We start from the raw sequence: 19,904 nt of genomic DNA, 5'->3' as shown, positions 1-19,904 counted from the left end.
GCCCAGCCTGCAGCTCGGGGAAGGTGAGGGCGCGTCTGAGTTTGTGCCCAACGCCGGTGCCCCCCAGCCCGCCAGCCCGCCCCCTGCTCTGTTATTCCCCGGGCAGGGAGATGTCAGAGGTGGCTGCTTATGGGGCCGGGGTGAAGGGTACTGGAACTTTCTGTAGCTGTGGGCTCAGGGTTGTGGCTTGGAACTCTTGGGCTTTGCAGGTTGTGTGAGCATGGCCGGGAGGTTGGGGACCATGGGTTTGGGGGCTGGGGTTCCGCCACCGGCCTGCTGACCACCGCCCGCCTGCAGCGGCGCCCTGCTCAAGCCGTGGCTGTTCACGGAGATCAAGGAGCAGCGGCATTGGGACATCTCGTCGTCTGAGCGCCTGGACATCCTGCGGGACTTCGCACACTACGGCCTGGAGCGCTGGGGCTCGGACACGCAGGGCGTGGAGAAGACACGCCGCTTCCTCCTTGAGTGGCTCTCCTTCCTGTGCAGGTGGGATTGGGGTGGCGGGGCGGGGTGTCTTGGGGAGGCCCGGCCCAACCCCGTCCCCGCCGCCCCCACCCCGTCTGTAGGTACGTGCCCGTTGGCCTGCTGGAGCGGCTCCCGCAGAGGATCAACGAGCGGCCGCCCTACTACCTGGGCCGCGACTACCTGGAGACGCTCATGGCCAGCCAGAAGGCGGCCGACTGGATCCGCATCAGGTGCCCGGGAACCGCCGAGGCCCTGGGAGATAGTGCACCAGGGAGCCAGTGGGTGTGGGGCCAGCTGGGCCGGGGGCCACCCCGCCCCAGGCCTGACCCTGCTCCCGCCCTCCTCACAGCGAGATGCTGCTGGGACCGGTGCCGCCCAATGTCGTCTTCCTGCCCAAGCACAAGGCCAACGCCTACAAGTAGCTGCAGGGGCGGGCGGGGGTGTCTGAGCGCCCAGCGGGCTCCCCAAGGAATGAGAAGGCAATAAATTTTATTCTTTTAAAACCCAGGCCCTTTTGTGACCCTGAGGCTGTCTCATGCTGCCCCACCCCCCCACCCCACCCCAGCTTTCCCCCACCATCCCCATCCCCGCAGCTCCCTCCTTCCTCACTCATTCACCAGCCCCATACTGGCCACTGCTGGTGCCCAAAGGCCTTGACCACAAACAAGCCACCATAGCTCATGAGATGGGGCCTTGGCCTGTGTGGGTGTGGATCAGGGCGGGCTGCCTGAAGGAAGGGGCCTTGGAGCTGTCAGGCAGGCATTGCTGGCAGAGGTGGGAGGCGGAAGGCAGCAGACCGGGCCCAGTGTCCACCATGCTCTCTGTGACGCCCATCTCTGGCTGCCTTGGTTTCCCATCTGCCCCTGCCTGCCCCGCCCCTCCCCCACCCCTTACTCGGAACCCTGACCAGTGGGCGGGCCACAGCCTGTGCCTGGAGTAACCGTAGAAACAGAACTACACAGGACAGTGAGCCTCCTCTCTGAGTGGGCTGCCTGTGCTCCCAACTGCTGCCCTCCTGGCCTGCCTGGCCAGGCCCCCGCCTCCCCATGCAGCACCCCAAACCCTTCTACGCACCCGCCGCTCCCCAAGAAGGCTTCAGTCCCTGGAGCCTGGACGCCACCAAAGGGCCCGGCAGCCAGCCTGCTTCCGCCTGCACAGAGCCTCTTCCCACTGCGGGTACGAGGGTGGGGGGCACCCATCGGGGCAGGGACCAGGGCTCTGCCCGCCAGCCTCAGGACCCCACCCAGCTGCCTGTTTTTGTCCACAGGTTCCTCCAACGTCTATCACCCCCCAAACCTGGAGAAAGAGGTGTTTCCAGCTCCTCCAGCAGGTACCGGCCTCCCACCAACCTTTGATGACCGGGGAGTGGGCAGGGGCATCTTGCTCCCACCCTTGACCCTAGATGGCTCCCTCCTCCGAAGGCAAGGCCCGAATCCCTGTCCCCCAAAGAGACCCCTGGACCAAGGTCTGTGTCCCTCATCCCCTAGATGGGGCCCTGAAGGCAAAGCCTATGTTTCTTGTTCCCCAAACAGGTCTCCCAAAGGCAGGCCGGTGTCCCCAGCCCCCCAGATGGGCCCCCAAAGCAAGGCCTGGGGCCCCTGACCTCTAGAGAGGGCCCCAAAGGCAAAGCCTATGTCCCTGTTCCCCAAATGGACCCCAAAATTGGTCCGTGTTCTCCATGCCCCAGACGTGCCCCACAGTTTGGACCCCGTCCACCCCAGGCGGGTCCCAGAACTGCCCCTCTCAGGGCCGCCCTCCCTGGCCACAGGTTTCCAGATGGCGCCCTGCGGCTGCTTCTTTGACCCCCGCGTCTACCGAATCGAGTGGGCCGCCACCGACTTTGGCCAGTCGTCCCTGTACAAGCTGGCGGCTGGGGGCCCCGCCTCGCCAGGCACCTACTTCCCGGAGGCACAGCACTGCCTCAGGGCCCCGGTGCCGCCCCCGCTGCCCCCACTGTTCCGCCACTACCAGCCGCCCCCCGCGGGGCCCTGGTACCGCATGCCCTGCTTCCAGTCCAAGGGACCCGGGGCCGAGGCCCTGGGCTTCGTAGGGGACAGAGGGTCCCCGGCCTTCGCGGAGCTGCCCCCCACCTTGATCAAGCAAGGCCTGGCGCCCCCGCTGCCCCCCAAGGAGAGCAAGTTGCCCCTGCTGCTCACCACGCTGCCCGCCGAGGCCACGCTGCCCCCTGGCGCCTATGGACCTCTCAAGGGCCGCCTGAGCTGGCTGGATGGGCCCGGCGAGCCCTTGACCTTCGCCTTCAAGGAGCCGCCCCCCGGCGCCGGGCCCGGCCCGCTGTACCCGCCGGGCCCCACCAAGCCCAAGGCGGTCCCGCTGGGGGCAGGCGAGGCCAGGACCCCTGAGGTGGCCAGGGCCTTCACGAGGCCCAAGAAGGTGATGCTCGAGGACACGAGGAAGCTCTTTGACTGCCTGCCGGGTGGCGCTGAGCCCGCTGGGGCCCCGTGCAAGCCCCCTGGGCCCGCCCTGCCCGACAGCGGGGGCGGCAAGGACGACTCGTCCAGCGACATCCGCTCGCTGCACCTGCCCGACGAGCTGCAGTCCTCGGACTACAGCGTGCCCGAGGTCCTAGATACCGTGTCCGACATGGACTACTTTTACAACTTCATGGTGCTGGACTAGGAGCCGCCGCCCCGCCCGGGGGGGCCCCCCACCGCCAAGCCCTCGGGCAAGAGGAAGGCCGGCAACCCGACTGCCAGGAAGGGGAGGCAGGGCAGCAAGGGCAAGCAGACTGCGGTCCCCACCAGCGCCAGCCCCTTGGGGCCCAGGCAGGACCTGGGAGCCGCCCCCCATTAAAGCGAATTTGAGCTGTTTGCGCAGTGTCCGGTCAGTGGCATTCAGGGGCCGTGGGCTGTCTCCTCGCCCTCCCTGTCGTCCAGCGGGCCCAGGGCCATGTGGCGAGGCCCCTCGGGACCCCGGCGCCTTCCGGGTGCCGGGCTTCCAGAGTAGAGTCGGGGAGCCCTAGACTTGGGGTTCGGGACAATCCCTCGTCTCCTAGCCCCAGAAAATCCAAGTCACCCGGCAGGGATGGGGGTGCTGCTGGAAAGTGGGGAGACACTGCCCGGACTCGTGCACTGCAAGGATTTCACCTCCATGTTTGATGGGGAAAGTCAGGTCTGCCCAGAGATGGGCAGGAACTTGCCTGGAGACACAGCAGCAAGCGGGGTGGGGCCTGGGGAGAGGCCTGCGGGCTGGGCTCGGCCTCGGCCCAGGTGGAGGGGCCGGTGTCCCCGATGGTGAATGGGAACGCCCCCGCTCGTGTTCACGCGGAGAGCTGGGGGGCCTGGGGTGCAGAGGCAAGTGCTGGGTGGAGGTCTGAGAGTGGGGGCAGGGCAGGCATGTGGGAGACGGTGTCCACCTGGCACACAGGTGACCCAGACGGGCATGCAGAGTGCACCTGCAGCCCAGCTGGGGGCCAGAGGCCAGGGTGGGTGTGCCTGTCCCAGGATGGGCATCCAGCCAGGCCCCTGCATCTCTGCCTCGGGCCCAGCCACACCTGGGTTCTGCTTCCCAGGGGGCAGGCACGGGGTGGGCTTGCAGTGGTTTTGGAGCTTCAGTGCTCACACCTGTTCCCTCCTGCCTCCGCTCCTTCCCTCTCCAGTCCACGGAGCTCCCTCCCCCCTGTACCCTGGGCCAGGCTCTCGTCTGCCTTTTGCTTCTGGAGAGCCCGGGGCAGCCGCCGGCCACACCCTCCCCTGAAATACTCCAGGCGACTGTGAAGGGGGTGAGTTGGTTTCCCAGTGACACCTAAGGAGGTAAGGAGAGATGGAGCTCCCCTCCCCTGCCAGAGGAAGGGCCCTCCTGCCCCAGGCCCTGGGCTGGGTCTCGGGGACCTTCCCTGCTGGTGTCTGCTGGGGAACCCAGGGCGCTTGACTAGGATCCAGGAGGTGGCTGCGTGTGGGCAGGGGGTCTTGGCTGCTGGCACCATGCCTCGAGCCTACGGGTTCCAGGGCTCAGGGAGACAGAGGTGGCCAGCCAGTCTGGGCTGTACCGGGATCACCGCCTGTCTGTGTTGTGAACAGGATGCGGGCCTGGAGGAGCCAGGAGCTCCCTTCCCCCGCTTCCCTCTCAGCCTGCTGTGCCTGCAGCCGTGTTAGGGGTATTTTTGAGACAAATACGAAGTGCCCCCAAGAAGGGAAGGCCCTGGCAAATGAGGCAGATGTGACAGGATGGGCTTGATTTTCTTTAAGATTAATGCGGGCCAAGGGTTGTGAAATGAGGATCACCTGGCAGCCTAACCCGTCCCCTCCAGAGAGGCGTGGAAGGTGGACCAGGCAGCCCCCGGAGGTGGGGGTGTGGTGACTGCCCACTGCAGTGGGTGTGGGAGTGGAGGTTTTTAACGACTGGGTGGAGAGCGTACTGGGCAATTTTTTTTTTTTTTCTGGCCGAGCCACTTGCGGGATCGTACTTCCCGACCAGGGATTGAACCCAGGCCCCAGCAGTGAAAGCACAGAGTCCTACCACGGGACCTCCAGGGAATTCCCTGTGTCGCGCAGTTTAAATGACCGTTGGATGTGTTCTTTTAACCTCAGAGTGATCAGAAAAGTCATTGAGAAAGTTTTCACTAGAATGAGACAACTGTCCCGTGCCACCTGGGGTTTGAATGAAGTGTGGGAGAGGGAAGCTCTGAACGGATGGATAGACTGATCAGACATGCATATACACGTATGTGTACATTGTATGCACACCTATATGTGTATTCACATGTGCATACACAGGTGTGTACACGTACAGATGCATGCATCTGTACACATGCATACGTTCATGTACACGTGTGAGCATGCATGTTATCTACACACGTGCGTGATGAGCTTATGCATATATACATGCGCACACGTGTGTTCACATTATACAAGTGCTCGCGTGTGACATACACATCACCCACACATGCCTACACACGTACGTGAACGTGTATTATAGACATATGAATACACGTGTAGATGTATGTACACATCATCCACACATAGGCAATATGCATGTACATGTATACACACAGGCACATACATGCACAATATCTACACACGCGTGTATGTGTATGCCTTATGTACCTACGTGTTATATACATGTATGTATACATACCTCTGCACATACGTATACACATGCATGTGTGCACATCATCTGTATACATATGTATGCATAACACAGGTACGTGTGAAATATGTGCTATGCTTCCAAGTTTTGTTCATGGACATCACGAAACACACGTAAGCATGTTGGTCTGCGTATATGTCAGGGCTTATCAACAGAGGTGGACCCACGCCCCGTCCCCGTCTTCTGCAGCCCCCGCCCTTTTCCTTGGGTCTCACGTTTCTCTAACAGAACACGTCAAGTGTCCGATGCATCTCTGGGACTTGCCGGTTGATGATCTCACCACATGCCCGTGCCGGCTCGTTTCACCAAAAGCTCCTGTTCGCTGGGACTTGGGCCGCCCACCTTCTCACTGTTGACAACCCACGTAGGTGCCGTAGTTCAAAGGGACTGTGGTGCCAGAATGTTGAGGGAGGCAGGTGGGTGTAGAAACCCCACAAAACATGAGTGACACCCACTGCTGCCGGCTCTCTTACCAAACGCTTTATTTCAAGACAACTCTGCCCCCTCCCTGCCACCCCACCTCCAACCCCAGGGCGTGCTCAGCACCTGGCCCAGACACACGCACGAGACTTCCTGCATCTCCTGCGCAGACTGACCCAGAAGCCCTTGACCCTGAGGCCCTGCTCAGTGTGCAGCAGCTCGGGGATCATGTAGGCCAGCCATACAGACAGCAGGGTGGCCCCCGTGAGCAGGACGATGGTGATCTCAGGCGGGAAGATGGGCAGTGGGAAGGCCCCGTAGACGTAGACGCTGAAGGTGGTCTCCAGGTGACAGTAGCTGCGAGGGGCGGGCAGGGAGAGGCCGTGGGGCACCGCCTTTGGGGGCCTCACCCTTCACCCCAGCAAACTGGTTTTTTTTTATTTTTTGGCCACGCTGCTCAGCTTGCAGTATCTTAGTTCCCCGACCGAGGATCGAACCCAGGTCCTCGGCAGTGAAAGCGCAGAGCCAAACCACTGGACCGCCAGGGAATTCCCCCGGCAAACGTTTTAAAACTCACGGGGACAAGAGCTGGGCCTGGAGCATTGACGCCGGGCACTGAGTTCCATTTATATCCACTTAACTTCTATCCTCTATAAATCTGCGGTCGTCTCTGTATCGTGTTGGCCAAAAAGTTCGTTTGGGTTTTTCCGTAACATCTTACATATTTTCGCAGAGATCGTATTTTTCCCCAGGACCCCTGTGGTCCCCTGCTCTGGAGACAAGGGATTCCCCCCCGCCTCCATGCCCAGGCTCAGTGTGGGGGGCGGGCAGAAGAGACCAACAAAGCTCTCATCACAGTGGACGCGGAGTGGGGGGCTTGAGCGGGGCCACAAGCGTCCCTCAGGTGGCTGCGAGCAGGTGGGGATGGCAGGATGGAGGGAAGGACACCCAGGTAAGGGGGGGAAGTCGCTGGGGGCTCTGCTGGAGGCAAGGTGCAGGGAGGGCAGGGGATGAGCCTTGCAGGCAGACGCCTCTCTCCCCTGGGCATCCCCACCCTGGTGCCTTCTGCCAGTGGCATCCCAGAGCTGGTCCAGGGTCTGGGGCCTTTAGGGAAGGCAGGGTCTCCCCGTGCTTTTGGGGTGGACTTTGTGTCCGTGTGGAAGGGATAGGTGATGGGGGAGCAGGGAATAATGCCGCCCATGTTCCCCCTCCCAGTGGGAGACGTTAATGATCTGAACCAGCACAGTGGGTGGCGAGTATTAACAGCCAGCTCCTGGGGCAGGGTTGGGCTGGCCTGTAATGAGTGTCAGTTTCCTTTCCGTGGTGTCAGTACTCCGGCTGCCAGCGGGAAGCCAACCGGCTTGCAAAATCCCTGGATATCTAATGATCCGTGTTTGGGAGCCAGTCTACACCGGCCCCTGCACCCCACCCGTTAGACATGGCATGAGGGTGACTCTGGTCCCTGAGGGCGGGGACAGGGCTGCTGGTCATTGCTGTTCCCCCGCACCCAGCATGGCCTTTGAATGAGGATTTATTTAGGAAGTGAACAAATGTCATCCTAGAGGAGGGAGAAAAGTGGGTCCCCCTCATGTGTGCAACCTGCCCCCAGAGAGCCAGCTCTTCCCCCAGAGGCCCCTGGTACAGGGTGACTCACCTGTAGTATGGATCCACGATGGAAATGAAGAAGATGTAGATGCCGTTTCTTTGGTCGAAAACGACCTTGTTCTCTGTCGGGCCTCCCAAGATCTGATACGGGACTTTGGGCCATCTCAAGGGTGCATTGTTGTTAGGGTCGTGGCAGCTCACATAATTCTGGGGAGGAGGACAGAGACGTGCCTGCTGGCCCCGGGGGCCGGGAAGGACCGTGCCAGCCCACAGGCGCTACCGCCGCACACACGGCCCCACCGGTGCCACCACCCACCAGCACCCAGGGGTGTGAGTCCAGGACCAAGTGCCCGCTGGGCAGGCCAGCCGATTGGTGACTGTGGAGCCTTCTTCCCACCTTCCTTCTCCTGTGCCTGCCCCAGCTTTGGGGGCTGCAGGCATAACAGCTCTGCTCACCAGGGTCCCTTGCAACTGTGAGTCTTGGTATGAATCACATGCTGCTGATGGCATGTGCTCTTGGTGTTATGGGCTGAGTTGAGTCCCTCCCACAAGTCATATGTCAGAGTCCTAACCCCCAGGACCTCAGGTGGTGACCTTATTTGGAGATGGGGTCTTTACAGGGAATCAAGTGAACATGAGGTCACTAGAGTGGGCCTGATCCAGTATGGCTGGTGTCCTTAGAATAAGGGGAAATTTAGACCCAGAGACGACACGCACAGGGACAAGACCATGGGAAGATGAAGCAAGCGATTGGGGCGATGCATCTACAAGCCAAGGAATGCAAAGATGGCCAGCAAATCACCAGAAACCAGGCCAGAGGCCTGGGACAGATTCTCCCTCATGGACTCAGAAGGAACCAGCCCTACCGACACCTCGATCTGGGACTTTTGGCCTCCAGAACTGGGAGAGGATAAATTTCTGGTGTTTAACCCATCTGGTTTGTGGTCCTTTTGTTACACAGCCCTAGCTGACTAACACACCTGGGGAACCTGACGGTGGAAGTGAGACAGAGCCACCAGGGCTTCTCGGGAAGCAGTCGTGGGTGCCCAGGTGGCAGCTGTGGCTTCTCCACCCTGCCTTCAGATCCCGGGGTGTCACATAAAGGGGGATATGCCCTTGAACTCAACTGTTTGCCCTTCACCGGTGCATCACGCTGGCTCCCTGAGCTAAACACATACTAAGGGTCTCGCCTACACCCTGATCTTCTGCACTATTTGCCTGTGGACCCAGAAGGGAGGATGGGGCTAGGCTTGTAAACAAGAGAAGAGATGGACATTCCCAAAGCAAAAGTGTAAAAATAGCAGTGAGTCCAACGTTATGAGAAATAAGGAACTCGGGACTTCCCTGGCGGTCCAGTGGTTAAGAATCCACGCTTCCACTGCAGGGGGCATGGGGCTGATTCCTGGTCGGGGAACTAAGATCCCGCATGCACCGTGGTGCAGCCAAAAATAAAGAAAGAGAATAGAAGGAACTCATTTTGCATGGCAAAGTAAGCAAAAACCGAAAGACAAAAGAGGCAAACTGGGGGAACTATTAGCAAATTACATCGCAAATAAAAGCTTAATCTCATGGGTCTATAAAGAGCTCTTAAAAATGCAGAGAAGGGGCCTTCCCTGGTGGTGCAGTGGTTGAGAGTCCGCCTGCCAGTGCAGGGGACATGGGTTCGTGCCCCGGTCCGGGAAGATCCCACATGCCGCAGAGCAGCTGGGTCCATAGCGCAAAAAAAAAAAAAAAAAAAAAAAAAAAATCCTTTGGGAGTAAAAGAAGAAAAGCTGGACTGCATATAAACTATGTGAAATAAAATGGAGACAGCTGCTTTGCCTAAAGACCATTTATTTGCCACAGCTAGCTCCACCTCATGGTTTTTAGTGTTTTAGCAGTTCAGTGGCTGTTTAACAGCCAGCCCATCCAATGACTGTGCTGGACATGCAGGCACTGTGGCTCTGTCTTGATAGAAAAGCCCTCAGGGTTCTACAAAATCGGCCACCAGGGCTGATGGGAAAAAAAAGTAATGGGACAATCTCTTAAATGCATGCATGCCACTTTGAACGAGAGGGCTAATAAAAAGAATGCAAATACAAACACCGGCACAGTCAGAAAATAATAAATAAGCAAAGCTCCGTGTGTGGCTCGTTCTTTTTAAAGAAACGGTCAGGGTGGTGGTGTTTGGGTAATATTGCGAATGCACAAAACGCATACCCGAGTTGTAGGAGTTGCACGCGTTAAAATCGTTCATTATCGGTTATGTGAATTTCACCTTGAGCAGAACAGACCGTAAATATAATCAAGCCCCTTAAATGACAGGCATTTGGATGGTTCCAGAAGTTTGCACATCATCAGCAGTCTGCTCCATGAGCGCCTTCGTCCCTACACCTCCGATCGTCTCCGATTCCCTTGGGAGAGATTCCCAAAGAGTTTGTGCATCTTACATTTCCATCCCCTGCCGCCCCATCTAGAGACTGAATGTCTGCCACGCCCCCCACCCATTCATATGTTGAAACCTACCCCAGAAGGTGATGTATTAGGAGGCGGGGCCTTTGGGAGCTGATTAGGTCCTGGGGGTGGAGCCCTCCTGAAGGAGATTGGCGCCCTTATAAAGGGACCCAGGAGTGCTCCCTCCTCCTTCTGCCATGTGAGGACACAGAAGGCACCACCCAGGAGCCAGACACCAAATCTGCTGGCGCCTTGATCTTGGACTCAGCCTCCAGAACCGTGAGAAACCAATGCTGTTGTTACAAGCCGCAGGGTCCATGGTGATCTTTACAGCAGCCTGAACAGACTGAGTCGGCCCCCAACACACAGTGGGCCTGACCTGTCGTCGCCTTCTGCGACCTGTTTTGGGAATAATCAGAACGCAGGCCCTACCTCTCGGTCCCAGGCGAAGGGCCCTTTGTCGCCGGCCGTCTTGGCGATGGTGGTCCAGTTCTGCGGCTGGGAACTGCAGAGGGCCATGTCGGCCGTCAGGGCGTGTGTACGTGAACAGCCCGTTCACCTCCAGCAGGACGTACTCGGCCTCGACCACCTCCTGGAACTTTCCTTCCCTCCACCTGGGACACACCATACACAGGCAAGGCTGCTGGGGGGCCGTCGTTGGGGGGGGAGGCTGGGGGCCCTGATGTGTTCTGAGACCATCTGGGGGTGGTGGGAGGTGGCAGAGCAGGGCAGGGCCACCCTCTCCCCCCACCAGGCTGACACTTCTGGGACAGACAACGCGGATATGCAGTGGCAGGTGGGGACAGGACGCTGACGGGGTCGGGGTTGCTTATTTGGACAGGACGCTGACGAGGTCGGGGTCAGGGACTGGGGGTTGCTTATTTTTTGACACCTGCAAACATTCCAGAGGTATACATTTAGGTCGGTGAATTAAGGTTGTTCTAAATCCTTATTTGGGGGGGAATTCCCTGGTGGTCCAGTGGTTAGGGGTCTGGGCTTCCACTGCCGCGTACCCGGCTTCCATCCCGGGACGGGGAACTAAGTTCCCCACAAGACGCGGGGGCCAGAAAAAAGAAAAACAAAACTTATTTTTGGATGCACGTTTGTCTCCTGCCAGGTTGGGGCTTACACCCCTCCTCTGATGGGACCCTTCCCTTGGTCCTCACCCCAGGCCGGCAGGCACCCCACCACGTGGCAGCTCTGAGTTCGGGGCGTGCCCAGCCCACAGTCTCACCTGGGTGTGCGACTGAGGCCACGAGGAGCTAACACGTGACGTTCTAATGAACCTAAGTGTTGCCACGTGTGAGTGGTTTCTGCCACCGTTCAGTCCGTCAACAGCTATTTAGTGCAGTGGTGTGCGGGGGCGGCGTGGGGATGGGGACGGAATGAAGGAAGACAGAATCCACCGAAGGGGGCAGAGCCAGTGGCATGGCCTGAAATGTGTCCCCCAAATTCCTATGTGAAGCCCTAACACCCAGTGCGACTGGATTTGGAGGTGGGGCCTTTAACGAGGCAATCAAAGTTGAGTGAGGTCATAAGGGTGGGCCCTGATGCCACGGGAAGTGGCAGCCTCTGCGGCCAAGGAGAGAGGCCTGGGGGAAGCAGCCTGCCCACACCTTGAACTTGGACTTCCGGCCTCTAGGACTGTGAGAAGGTCAGTGTCTGCTGTTTAAGCCCCCGAGTCTGTGGTGTTTTGTTAAGGCCGCCGAGCTAAGACGGGGAAGGGGAGGGGACGTGTGAGCTGAGAGCTACGGAGGGAAAAGGCAGGGAGAGGATGCGGCCAGAGCAAAGGGGTGGAGAGGGCTCTGGGGGCCTGTGATGATGGTGAGGGCGGCGGGGGGCTGGCGGGGAGGGGGACTGGGGGGTGGGTCCTCACAGCTCCACCACCGGCTTCCATGGGGTGTCGTAGTAGACGAGAATGGGGCAGCCCAGCTTCTCATAGTGGTAAGGCACCTCCAGGTCCTCCGTGGCCTTCTGACCCCGGAAGTTGGGGTCGTAGGCTTCCGTGTGGGAGAGCAGGACACAGACACGGGCGAGCTCCCACCAGGCGCCCGGACGTCCCCCCACCCACAGCTCCGCTTCTTCCCTGCACATGGGGTCACGATCATGGAGGCGTGTCTGAGCGGGGGAGTCAGAGTCATGGTCGAAATGACCTTGGGACCCCTGCGGTGGTTGACATTCCGGGTCCATTTAGCTGGGCCCCAGCACCTCGACTGTGTTCAGATGAGATTCTGGGTGTTTCTGTGAGGCTCTTCTTTGGGGCAGAGGTTAATATTGAAATCAGTAAAGCAGTGCTCTCCCTAATGTGGGTGCAGCTGGAGGCCTGAGTAGAACAAACATGGGCCTCCCCCAGCAAGAAAGAAGTCGGCCTGCAGATGGCCTTGAACTAGAACTGCAACTCTTCCCTGAGCTGCCAGCCCCCAGCCTCCCCCATCAGACTGTGCACTCACCAGACCTCTACAGTCCGGGAACCAAGTCCTTAAAATAAATCTCTGTCTCTGTCACTCTGTCTCTGTCTCTCTGTGCCTCTGTGCCTCTGTGTCTCTCTGTCTCACACATACATCCTGTGGCTTCTCTCTCTCTGGAGCCCCTGACTCACACACTCTCATGCCCCCAGGCGCTCTGGCTGCAGCCTCACTGGTTGGCAAGTCCAGCAGCACCGGTTTCCGTCTCGGCCGTGGGTCTGGATGGGGGACGGACTCTTGGCTTGTGTTGGAGGGGGGAGGGTCACGTCGTAGAAGACCCACGAGTGTCTTCCCATGCCAGGGGGTTGGTGGTGTGCACCAGTGTGGGAGGGGCTCTCTGTGCCGCCCTGCAGAGGGGGTCACCTTGGCCGGCCACCCCCTCCTGCCTTGGCTGGACAGTGTCTGGCCAACTCCGCTAGCTGGGATGAAGAGGGGACCTGGCTCCAGGAGCTGGTGGCAGGCTGGGGAGGGGTCTGAAGGCTGGCCCAGAAGGTGGCAGAGCCTGGGCAGACCTGGGCCAGGGGCCCTGCCACATCACACTGATTCCCCGAAGGCCCAGCCACCTTCCCTACCTGTCTGCTCGCTCCCTCGGATTCCTTGTGGGCTGGATATCAATTGGCACGGTATCAATTTTAAAATGATCCTTTTTTTCCTTTCTTCAAAAAAAAAATTGTTTTCTTTTCCATTACGGTTTAAAAATGATTCTTGGGACTTCCCTGGAGGTCCAGTGGTTAAGACTCTGAGCTTCCACTGCAGGGGGTTTCAGTCCCTGGTGGGGGAACTAAGATTCCTCATGCTGGCGCCGTGCGGCCAAATACATAAATAAAAATTTAAATAATGATTCTTGATTCGCCTTTGGCTCATGCATACCTAATGGACATGTGTGTGTGTGTGGGGGGGCTCACCTCTCAATGACGTAGCTATAGTTGTCCTGAAGGGCCACGGGGTCGAGGACGCCATTGTAACAGGCTGAGATTTCACTGCGAGCAACAAAAGATAGTGAGAAGCTGCCCGAACCCATGCGGGACCAAAGAATTGTGAATTGTTCCCTTTGACATATGTTATCTCCCCATTGGTTGAATTTTGAGCCCTTTCTTACTTTCTGGTTCTCCAAGATGCTCCAGGCTCATCTTGAATCTTCCCTGCCTGGCCTAGAATCAGCCATTTCGCCAAGGAGCCCTAATTCCTTGTATTGGAGAATGATGTTACACGTGGAGATGTGGGAGCTGGGTGTCCTGACTTTTGAGACAATCCTTTCCCTGTTTTTCTTTGTACTGTTACCATCTGTGCATGTATTCTTAAGCAACATGCAGTCCTCCCTTGGTATCTGCAGGGGATTGGTCCAGGATCTGCCGTAGATAACAAAATCCGAGGATGCTCAAGTCCCATAGTGGGGCCTCTGTATCCTCGGGGTCCACAGCCACAGATTCAACCAGCCACGAACTTAAACACGATCCACCCTTGGCTGGTTGAATCCGGGGATGCAGAACCTGCAGATACAAGGGCTGACTGTAGTTTATTTTTGCCCGATTTTGGATTTTTTTTTTCTGTGCCACCCAGCTTGTGGGATCTTAGTTCCCCAACCAGGGATGGAACCTGTGCCCCTTGCAGTGGCAGTGCAGAGTCCTAACCACTGGACTGCCAGGGAGTTCCCCTGATTTTGGATTTTTTTTTTTTTAAGACTAGAATCATGCTGTGTATTCTTTTGATTCCATGCCCACGTTTGTACGATCCATCCAGGCACTTCTGCCCCGTTCGTTTTCCCTGCTGTGACATTCTGTTGTACCAAAACCCTGCACTTGGTTTACCCATCCTTCTGTCGATGGACATTTCAGTTGGCCTGCTTCCAGCTTGGAGCTATTCAGAGTAATGCTGCTGAGAACATTCTGGAACCTAGATCAGTGCAGATGTGCATGAGTGGAATTGCTGGTGGAAAGAAGTGCTTTCCAAAGCAGCCGAAAAATGTACACGCCCACCGGCAATGTCTGGGGGTTCCTGAGGCTGCCAGAGGGGTTCCCATCCTTATAGTACTACTTTGCAGGCTTTGTCAATTCTGCCATGCTCGTGCCGAGTATCGGTCTCTATCGTAGCGTTCATTTTCATTTTCCTATGAAATGGACCACTTTTTCAACACCTTTTTGTGTTTATCAGCCTTTTCCCCCCCTTTTTTGGGAGTGCCTGCTCAAGCCTTTTGCCCATTTTTTTCTATACTTTTTTTTTTCTGATTCGTAGGAATTCTTTATAAATTCTGGATACAAGTCCCTTTTTAGTTACACGTGTGGCAAATACCTTTCCCACTCTCTTTATGGCAGCAGCTTTTTTTTTTTTTTTTTTTTTTTTCTTTGCGTTACGCAGGCCTCTCACTGCTGTGGCGTCTCCCGTTGTGGAGCACAGGCTCCGGACTCAAAGGCTCAGCAGCCATGGCTCACGCGCCCAGCCGCTCCACGGCATGTGGGATCTTCCCGGACCGGGGCATGAACCTGTGTCCCCTGCATTGGCAGGCGGACTCTCAACCACTGCGCCACCAGGGAAGCCCATGGCAGCAGCTTTGAAAAGATTGTTTTAAAGACTTTCCTGCACATATGTTCTAAATACTGCTAACATCATTTATTGACTCAATAAAGCGTTTCCCTTTTGGGGGGAAAATCTGGTAAAACCGTCACTTGACTTTATTATTGCCCCATGCAGTGGAGCGCTGAGGCTGGCTCTTACTAGCTCCGAGAGACAGCTGTTATATCCTCAGGAGTTTCATGAGCCAGTAGAGACTCACTTTGGTAGTGATCTGTAGGCTCCATGGGAGCATTTACACCACGGGAATTGGCAAATGCCACAAATCTGGGCCTCCCCCAGAACTGGCTGTCGCTCATTTGCTGGCACCCCACCGCCCGAAGGGGAAAACGTAGGGCAGTTTGGCCAGTCTTCAGGGGTTCTTCCTTTCTTTTTCTTGGTCTCTCATGGCTGCGTTCTTTGCAGTAACTATGGATCCTGGAGGCAAAGTTCCTCAGATTTTCAGCAGGCGATTAAACCCAAAATCTCTGAGCAGTTTTATAAATTTATTTACTTCATTTATTCATTTTTGGCTACATTGGATCTTCGTTGCTGTGCACGGGCTTTCTCTAGTTGCGGCGAGCGGGGGCTGCTCTTCCTTGCGGAGCGTGGGCTTCTCACTGCGGTGGCTTCTCTTGTTGCGGGGCACAGGTTCGAGGCACGTGGGCTCAGTAGTTGTGGCAGGCGGGCTCCGTAGTTGTGGCTTGCAGGCTCTAGAGCGCAGGCTCAGTAGTTATGGCGCATGGGCTGAGTTGCTCCGCGGCATGTGGGATCTTCCCGGACCAGGGCTTGAACCTGTGTCCCCTGCATTGGCAGGCGGATTCCTAACCACTGCACCACCAGGGAAGCCCTCTCTGAGCAATTTTCATCAAAATGAGGAACTCAGGGACTAAAAGGGAGAAAGGGAATGAGCAAAGGATGAGGGAGCAGGGAGAACATGTAAATTTCACCAAGTCGGTGGGGGGTGGTGGGAGAGGGCAGCCACCCACTGTAGACTCTAACTTAATCTGTTAGGATTAATTATTGAGCTATTCGTTATGGAAATGTTAAACGTATGCAAAAGCAGACAGAGTAGTGTCACCCGACTTTAGCAGTTGTGAAGCAATGGTGACCATCTCATCCAGTCCCCACTCCCCACCTCGCCACCTCTCACTTCTCCACTCTCCACCCCATATCGACATACTCACTTCTGAATGACGATCTTCTTCTCCAGGTCACAACCGACTGAAATGCGGGCTGTCTGCAGCGGCGGGGGGATGTGGCGGGGAGAGCCAAGGCGGGGATGTGGACGCTGACTCCGGTCAGCGAGAGCACCATGAAAGCCCACGAGGGGGCGCACTTGACGCAGCCGGGACCAGAAACCCTGCGCCTGGGTCGCAATGCGGTGTCCAGGTGCCTGGGACTCACAGAGTCAAGTCCTAAGAAGCTGCCTGATCTGTGGGGCACCGCTAAGGTCCCGCCGTCTGATAACCCCCAGCTAGTACACCTGCTCCGAGGTTGGTGTGTCCTGAGGCACAACCCTGGGGGAAGACGATGGGGAAGGGGCAGCGACCTTGGCAACCAGGGCAGAATCACCTCCGTTTCCAGATCCTGAGTGTGAGCTTGGCCAGCCACTAGGGGACAAGCCAGCCAAGGCCTGCTGTCATCAGTCTTAACACTAAGGACAAAGAGTATGGGACAGCAAAAGTTTTGGTCATAACAGTGGCTTAAGGTCCAAGCATGAAATTTCTTTGTTGGCTATGTCCAGAGTGATGGTTGATATTGTGGGTCTCTTTATGCTGCAAGGCAATGGGAGTGTGTGTTATTGCAGTAAAAAGCATCAACAACCCACTCATTCATTTATCTATGCATCCACCCATCCTTCCATCCATCCATCCACCCATCCATCCATCCATCCATCCATCCATCCATCCATCCATCCATTTCTCCATTCATTCATTCATCTGTTCATCCAGTCTGTCCAGAATATTGACCAAGAACATCTGCTCACGCATGGTGGCACCACCCTCCCTCTAGTTTCTTCCTCTTTTTGAGTCAGTTTTGTTAATTTATATAGAATTACTTATTGAAAAGAGCATCTGAGCCCGTTTTATTACCACCTAGCTGCATACAATGTTTTCTCATTGTTCTTTTTTAAAAATTTTTTAATTTTTCGATTTATTTTTATTTTTGGCTGTGTTGGGTCTTCGTTTCCGTGCGAGGGCTTTCTCTAGTTGTGGCAAGCGGGGGCCACTTTCGTCGCGGTGCGCGGGCCTCTCACTGTCGCGGCCTCTCTTGTTGCGGAGTACAGGCTCCAGACGCGCAGGCTCAGTAGTTGTGGCACACGGGCCTTGTTGCTCCACGGCATGTGGGATCCTCCCAGACCAGGGCTTGAACCCGTGTCCCCTGCATTGGCAGGCGTATTCTTAACCACTGCACCACCAGGGAAGCCCTGTATGTATATTCTTTTTCAGATTCTTTTCCATTATGGTTTATCACAGGATATTGAATCTAGTTCTTGTGCTATACAGCAGGGCCTTGTTGTTTACCTCTCCTATATATAATAGTTTGCACCTGCTAACCCCAAACTCCCAACGCATCCCTCCCCCACCTCCCCCTTCCCCTTTGCAACCACAAGTCTGTTCTCTATATCTGAGTCTGTTTCTATTTCATAAATAAGTCCATTCGTGTCACAGTTTAGATTCCACAAATAAGTGATATCATATGGTATTTGTCTCTCTGTAAGAGTTTAATGGTTCTCGCCTTACTGTCCTTGGAGTGGGGGGAGTCTGGATGTCGGCCCTGATTCCTTGGCTCCTGCTAAGGGGACACCCTGGGGCCACCCAGCACTACCATCCGGGTGATGACATACCTGGAGGTGAAGTTGGGGTCAGCCCTGACCCAGTGCTGCTGCTGCCTCAGTGAAATGTTCTGCAGAAGCAAAAGAGAAAATGCAACTACAAGAGTGGAACAGCCCAGGGTGGTCCCGCAATCAGGGTTCAGGAGAGACGGAGGGCAGGATGGGGGTGTTGGGAGGAGGAACCTGGGAGCCATCCAGCCTGCCTCTGGTTCTAAGCCCGTGAAAGGCTTCTGGAAGCTCATGGGAATGACCCCCAAGCTCCCTGCCTTTGTCCCGGGGACCCACAGTGGGGCGTGACTTAGTTTCCCCTCCTACTTAGCTGTGATGTGACATGGTCTGATCCAAAGAGTCTGTTGTGGTCTGGGGTCAAGTCCCAACTCCCTGGTGTGACTGTGAGGCCTGGCTCTGCCCTATGGATCCCCCAGACCCATATTTGGCCAAGACCCTCCCGGTGGCCCCGGCTTGTCTCCTGATGCCTGGGTTTACCCAGCTAACTCAGGTCTCACGCCCTCCCCGGGTGGGTCAGGCTCCCCGCCACATCCTCCTTGACCCTTCTGTGTGACACCTGCTGCCCTCACTCTCTGGGGGACTGCGGCCTGCCTGGGGTGGGGGAGGGGCGGGGGCTGTGTCCCCTCAACATTCCACAGCACCTTATCTGGGTGTGTGTAAGGAAGGGAAGCAGGAAGGAGGTCCGACGAGGGACACCCTGAGGCGGCTGGACCTGGCTGGCCCAGTCGGTTAAGGCCGAGCCCCTCTCCCGTGGGTTTGGGGGGGGGGGAGGGGACGGGGAGGGGCGAGCTCACCAGTCTGTGCTTGGTGTTCCCCTCGTAGGTGTAGCCGTCCTCGTAGATGACAGCCTGCAGCCCCAGGGAATGGGGGTTGCTCACCATCACCTGGGGGCGGGATGGGAGACGCACGCTCTGTAAGGCGCCAGCAGGCGCGGCGGGGAGCAGCTGGGGGCGCACCCACAGGTGACCCCGGTCCCCCTTCAAACTGAAGACCCAGCTTGCTCTGCAAACGCAGCTGCCGGCTCCGTCCCCAAATGCACTCGCCCCCCCACGGCCCCCCGTGTCATCCACACCCCCTAACTGTGGCTCTGAGTCCCGTTGTGCAGACAGCCTGGGGTTGCAGCCTGCAAGACGCAGAACTGTCCCTGGTGTGCGGAGGGGCCCGTCCTGCAGGGGTGGGGGAAGGGGGGGTGATGAGAGGGCACAAGGCAAGAGCCAGAGCCAGCCTGGCGCCCCCTCGCGGGCCCTGGTCCCAGCTGGCTAGACATCCCCTTGAATCCTTACACTGGCCCACCCCGCCCACCCCCGTTTTCAGCTTCATTGTTTGCACCCAAGAGTCCAGGCTTGGACACGTGGGTTTCCAGGAGGGAAGCCGGCGCTGGCTGAGCTGAGAGGGAGGAAAAGGCATTTTTGGAAAGGTTCTGGGGCAGCTCCGAAGAAGGGTGGAGAGCCGGCACAGAGGTGGTGGGAGAGGAGGCTGGGCTGGCAGATGGACAGCCACGGCCAGGCATGTGGACACTGATGAGGAGGAAGAGGAGTTTCTAGGGGGCTTCCTGAGTGAGTGTGTCTTCCGGGAGGATGCCAGGGAATTTCCAGAGCCTGGGAATTGTGGGCACAGGATGTGAGGCCAGGGATGCTAGGGATGCCAGGTATCAGAAACACTTGTCAAACAGATAAAGCATGCTTACTAGTGGGATTGGTGATGTGTTGGGCCGGGGTATCATGAGGGCCGTCAACTCCAACTCACTCGGGGCGCAGCGGGTGTTGGGACCCCCGAGGCACATCCCTTTCTAACCATTCCTCCCTTCCTGCTCCTCCCTCCTGGTCTTTGGCTCTCCCTCCATCTCTGTCTCCACCTGTCTGTCTGTGTGTCTGTCTGTCTCTCTCAGTCTGTCTCTCCCGGGCTCTCTGGGTCTTTCTCTCTCTCTGTCTCTGTCTGATTCTCCGCCCCCTGCCCCTCCCTCCCTCCCTACCTGGCTGCCTCTCCTCCAGCTCCAGGGCCGCTCTCGGGAGCAG

At 57.3% G+C, this 19,904-nt stretch overlaps 1 protein-coding gene and 1 pseudogene across 2 annotated transcripts; one reads left to right on the top strand and one right to left on the bottom strand.

Moving 5' to 3' along the window:
* Positions 1-1,511: 1,511 nt before the first annotated feature.
* Positions 1,512-3,276, top strand: LOC307052845 (proline-rich protein 22-like; annotated as a pseudogene). Its single transcript has 3 exons — positions 1,512-1,641; positions 1,733-1,795; positions 2,234-3,276. The product of its transcript is annotated as a proline-rich protein 22-like (transcript).
* A 2,834-nt stretch (positions 3,277-6,110) lies between these two features.
* Positions 6,111-19,672, bottom strand: LOC307051116 (cation channel sperm-associated auxiliary subunit delta-like; the record flags this gene model as incomplete). Its single annotated transcript, XM_079701465.1, is given in 11 exon segments — positions 6,111-6,348; positions 7,646-7,803; positions 10,462-10,564; positions 10,566-10,643; positions 11,906-12,034; positions 13,400-13,474; positions 16,229-16,281; positions 16,741-16,819; positions 17,893-17,951; positions 18,684-18,773; positions 19,577-19,672. Coding segments are annotated over 11 exon segments (1,158 nt in total).
* Positions 19,673-19,904: the final 232 nt, after the last annotated feature.

This window comes from Hyperoodon ampullatus, assembly GCF_949752795.1.
Source record: "Hyperoodon ampullatus genome assembly, chromosome: 4".
In the NCBI taxonomy this organism is placed as follows: domain Eukaryota; kingdom Metazoa; phylum Chordata; class Mammalia; order Artiodactyla; family Ziphiidae; genus Hyperoodon; species Hyperoodon ampullatus.
Note: the sequence above shows the minus strand (reverse complement) of the source record. Positions and strands in the feature narration are given on the sequence as shown.